This window comes from Vicia villosa, unplaced genomic scaffold (genome assembly GCF_029867415.1).
Source record: "Vicia villosa cultivar HV-30 ecotype Madison, WI unplaced genomic scaffold, Vvil1.0 ctg.004845F_1_1, whole genome shotgun sequence".
In the NCBI taxonomy this organism is placed as follows: domain Eukaryota; kingdom Viridiplantae; phylum Streptophyta; class Magnoliopsida; order Fabales; family Fabaceae; genus Vicia; species Vicia villosa.
This window is the reverse complement of record NW_026706523.1, coordinates 95,641-99,218: the sequence shown is the minus strand read 5'-3', so window position 1 is coordinate 99,218 and position 3,578 is coordinate 95,641. Positions and strand designations below refer to the sequence as shown.

The following is a 3,578-nucleotide window of genomic DNA, read 5'->3' as shown; positions in this document are numbered from 1 at the left end:
CTAGAATTCAACGACAAAACAGTCTTTCGTCTGACGAATACTGGAGTATAATGTTAGACGAATTAGTGGAATTAGACGAAGAACGACTAATAGCATCGGATAGGTTAATAAGACAAAAAGAAAAAGTGGCGAAAGCTTACAACTAGAAAGTCAAAGAAAAAACATTCATGGTAGGTGATTATGTATGGAAAGTTATTTTACCCATGGATCAAAGGAATAAGTTATTGGGTAAATGGTCCCCAAGTTGGGAAGGACCGTTCAAAATTTTGCAAGTGTTTTCAAACAATGCATATGAAATTGAAGAACTAAATTCAGATGGTCGAATCTTGAGGATAAATGGTAAATATTTGAAAAAATATAAACCTATACTTCAAGAAATTCGCATAAGAGAATAAAAACTAAGAGATTATATTAAATGGCCAAAACTTGGCCAATCATTACAAAGAGTTCCTTATAAAGTGCGTTGACAATCATTACTAAATATAACCAGCTAGTCGAAAACAAAATTACAAAGTTGGAAAGTTGTTCCTAAAATAGGCTAACTTGGCCGACTCAAAGTCAATCTTAGAATCAAGTCGAGACAAATTTTGTCTAAGTTGTCGAATGCTGCTTTCCAACTTGAGGGCATTTTCACCATGACCAAGTCCTTTCAAGACTTCTTGGTTAATAATTTCAGGCGAAGGGATTTCTTCAGTTTTAGCCAAATTGATTTTCTCTTGTTCAAGATCTTGAATCTTCTGGTTAAGATCATCAATTTGAGCCTTGCAGTCAACAATCTTGTTGTCGATCTCTCCCTTCTTATCAGAAAACTTTAAGGTTTTCTCCTGAAATTCTTCAACCTTTTTGGTTGAAGCTGCACTGGCATCCCATTCCCTCTCCATTTCACGCTCTTTGTTCTTTGCTTGACGAGTGATGTTCTTCTTCATCATAAGGTCCCTCCAGAGCTGGTCAAAGTACGCCTCAAAATCAAAGAAGAATTGAACAACAACTGCTGGAAGAGAAGCTTTAATTAGTAAGTCTAGGATCTTACGAATTTCTCCACCAAGATGTTCAGAACTCTCAAGAACAGCGAGAAACTCAGGTTCGTTCAGATGGGCTTTTAGCTGGCATATAGCTTCGACAAGAGAAGCATCAATCTTAGCATCAGGATTGGTCAATTGAGCAGGAATCTCAAAAGAATTTGGTCGCAGCTTCTGAAGTCGAAAGAGAGATTCTAAAGGATTAGTCTTCTTCAAGTCCAGAATTTCCTCCTGACTAAGAGAACTGTTGGAGTTAGTATCGTCAGCAATAGGATGTTGTCTGGACTGAGAAACTGCATTGTGTTCTGGTCGAGGGACATCAACAGCTTCAACATTTTTTGTAGCAGGTGTTTGATTGATGATGGGTTTGTCTTGGAGATCTGTTCGACTTCGACCTGGAGTGTTAGCCGAATCATTGTTGCTTCCAAAAGCGTCAGTCCTTTGAGGGCTAAAAAGGTTGGAGTCAGGAGTAGCTTCAGCAATTTTTTCAGCAACCTCGACAACTTTCTCCTGAGTGTGGTCGACAGTTGGTGAATTCTATTCAAAAAAAATGTTAGAAAACAGAGATATTGAAAGAGATATATTGGAAAAAAATGTTAAGTTTCCTCAGGAAGAATTTGAGACGAAGAGATTGTTGGAGCTGTTTGAGGTTTGACAACCACTTTGGGAATGTTCTTTACAACTTTCTGTCTCTTTGGTGGAGTCGGAAGCGGGGGTCGTGAAAAAATCTCACTTTCTTGATTCGGTGGAGACGTAGTTTCGTCTGATTCAGTAGGAACTACCAACTGAAAAGGAAAAGTAACAATTAACGAAGGTTAAGGTAGATTTGATAAGACTAAAGATCAAGTTAAGTACCTTTCTAACAGTTTTGTTTTTCTTGGTGGTGGTGTTGTTTGACGTACTAGGGCGCTTTCGACTTGGCTTAGGAGCAGGAGCTTCGATTTGATTGGTATGATCAGGCCCTGAAAGATCTAAAATTGATATTAGAATATTGTTGTTGGTAATAAAAGAAAACGAAAGCAGATATAAAATACTTACTTATGGTAAGTTGGTCCTCCAACTTGTCGAACGCAATATTCCGTTTCTTGATAAAAGAATCTCCATCAAATAGTTGGTAGTATTCAGACCACCACTCACTGAATTCTTTAGTTGTAAATTAGGAGTTTTGAAAGGTGAAAGTTGGGTGTTCCAAAGATTGTTTGTTATGAAACTTTAAACACTCAAGGTGTTGACGAGATGTAAACGATCCACCAGAGTAGCAAATGTCATTGTCATGAGAATATAGGCTTTTGGGCAGCATCTGGCTCAAACTAAATTGTCGAGAGACCAAATTTGGTTGATAACTTACAAACCCATAGCACTTGCCTGTCGACACAATACGATGAGAGAGAAGTGTTGGGGTCAGAAAAGCAGCCCAAATAGCATTTAGTTGAGCTCGAAGGGTTGGAGTGTTCCCAAGGAAAACAACTTTAAACCAAGTCGGCCCAAAACATCTGTTGGAGAAAGGAGCCATTGAAGCAATGAATGTTTTGCATTAAGAAAATACCTTCACATACTTAATGAGGTTGGGTCTGTTGGATTCATCTTGAGGGGCTTGGAAAGCAAGCTTGACACCTTCGACTCTCCTGTCGTACATGACCTCTAGAACAGATCGAGAGACAGTATAGCCAATCTGTGACTCGAAGGTGGCATTCAACCAGTGTTGCAAGAGCCAATAAGGTCCCGACAGAGAGTTGTTTTGGAGTTTCGTGTAGGCGTTTGATCCTTAAAGATGCTATGCCTAAAGTATGGTAAAGATAAGCAAGGAGAAGCTTACCTAAAGAGACCTTTCGACCTTCATGAATCTGAATAGCCAAAGGTATGTAAGCTTTAGCAATCTGAACTGATCCTGGACAAAACAGATAGTATGAGAGCCAGTAGGTGAGGAAGGCAACATGCTCTTCGTCAGAGACTTCTTATGTTGACTTGTCATAATGATCTTGCATATACTTGGTGATGGTAGCGTTGGTGAAGTTGAAATTCATTTCTGTGGGAAGAGTTGGGTCGAAGATCTCACCCAATGGCGAAAACCCCGTGATGGCAGCCACGTCGAAGAGAGTGGGAGTCATCATTCCACAAGGAAGGTGGAAGGTGTTAGTCGAACCTTCCTAGAAAAATATCGAAGCAAGTAACATTGGAGGACAAACCCTATGACCAGTTCTGGATAGTTGTATGGCGTCGAAGATGCCCAATTCCTCCCATCTTAGTTGTTTTTTCGCTTGAACATTGTTAAGCCAAGCCAAATACTCTTTGTTTCCAGGATCTGGAGTCGAACGAAACACCCTAAGTGAAGGGTCCATAAACTTCAAGCCGAAGGGAAGTGGTTTGTCGAAAGCTACAGGCATGGTGGTTTGGAAGCAAGGAAAGAAACCAGTGGTTTGTTCTGGATGATAACGATGATCAGGTAATGGCCCTGAGAAAGCCATTAATTTATTAGTAATTTGAAAATGGATTAACATCTGGTTTTTCCAAATAATGGCTTTGGCTTCTGTGAGGTTGGGTTGAGGAACAAAATCCAAC

General features: G+C 39.7%; 1 protein-coding gene across 1 annotated transcript; it reads right to left on the bottom strand.

The window, feature by feature from the left end:
• Nucleotides 1–506: 506 nt before the first annotated feature.
• On the bottom strand, nt 507–2,532 carry LOC131642341 (uncharacterized). Its single transcript, XM_058912602.1, has 5 exons — nt 2,385–2,532; nt 1,875–1,990; nt 1,679–1,804; nt 1,314–1,556; nt 507–1,193 (listed from the first exon to the last, which is right to left on the bottom strand). The coding sequence occupies exons 1-5, from the start codon at nt 2,530–2,532 to the stop codon at nt 507–509; spliced, it is 1,320 nt and encodes a 439-aa protein (XP_058768585.1).
• Between the last annotated feature and the right edge of the window lie 1,046 nt (nt 2,533–3,578).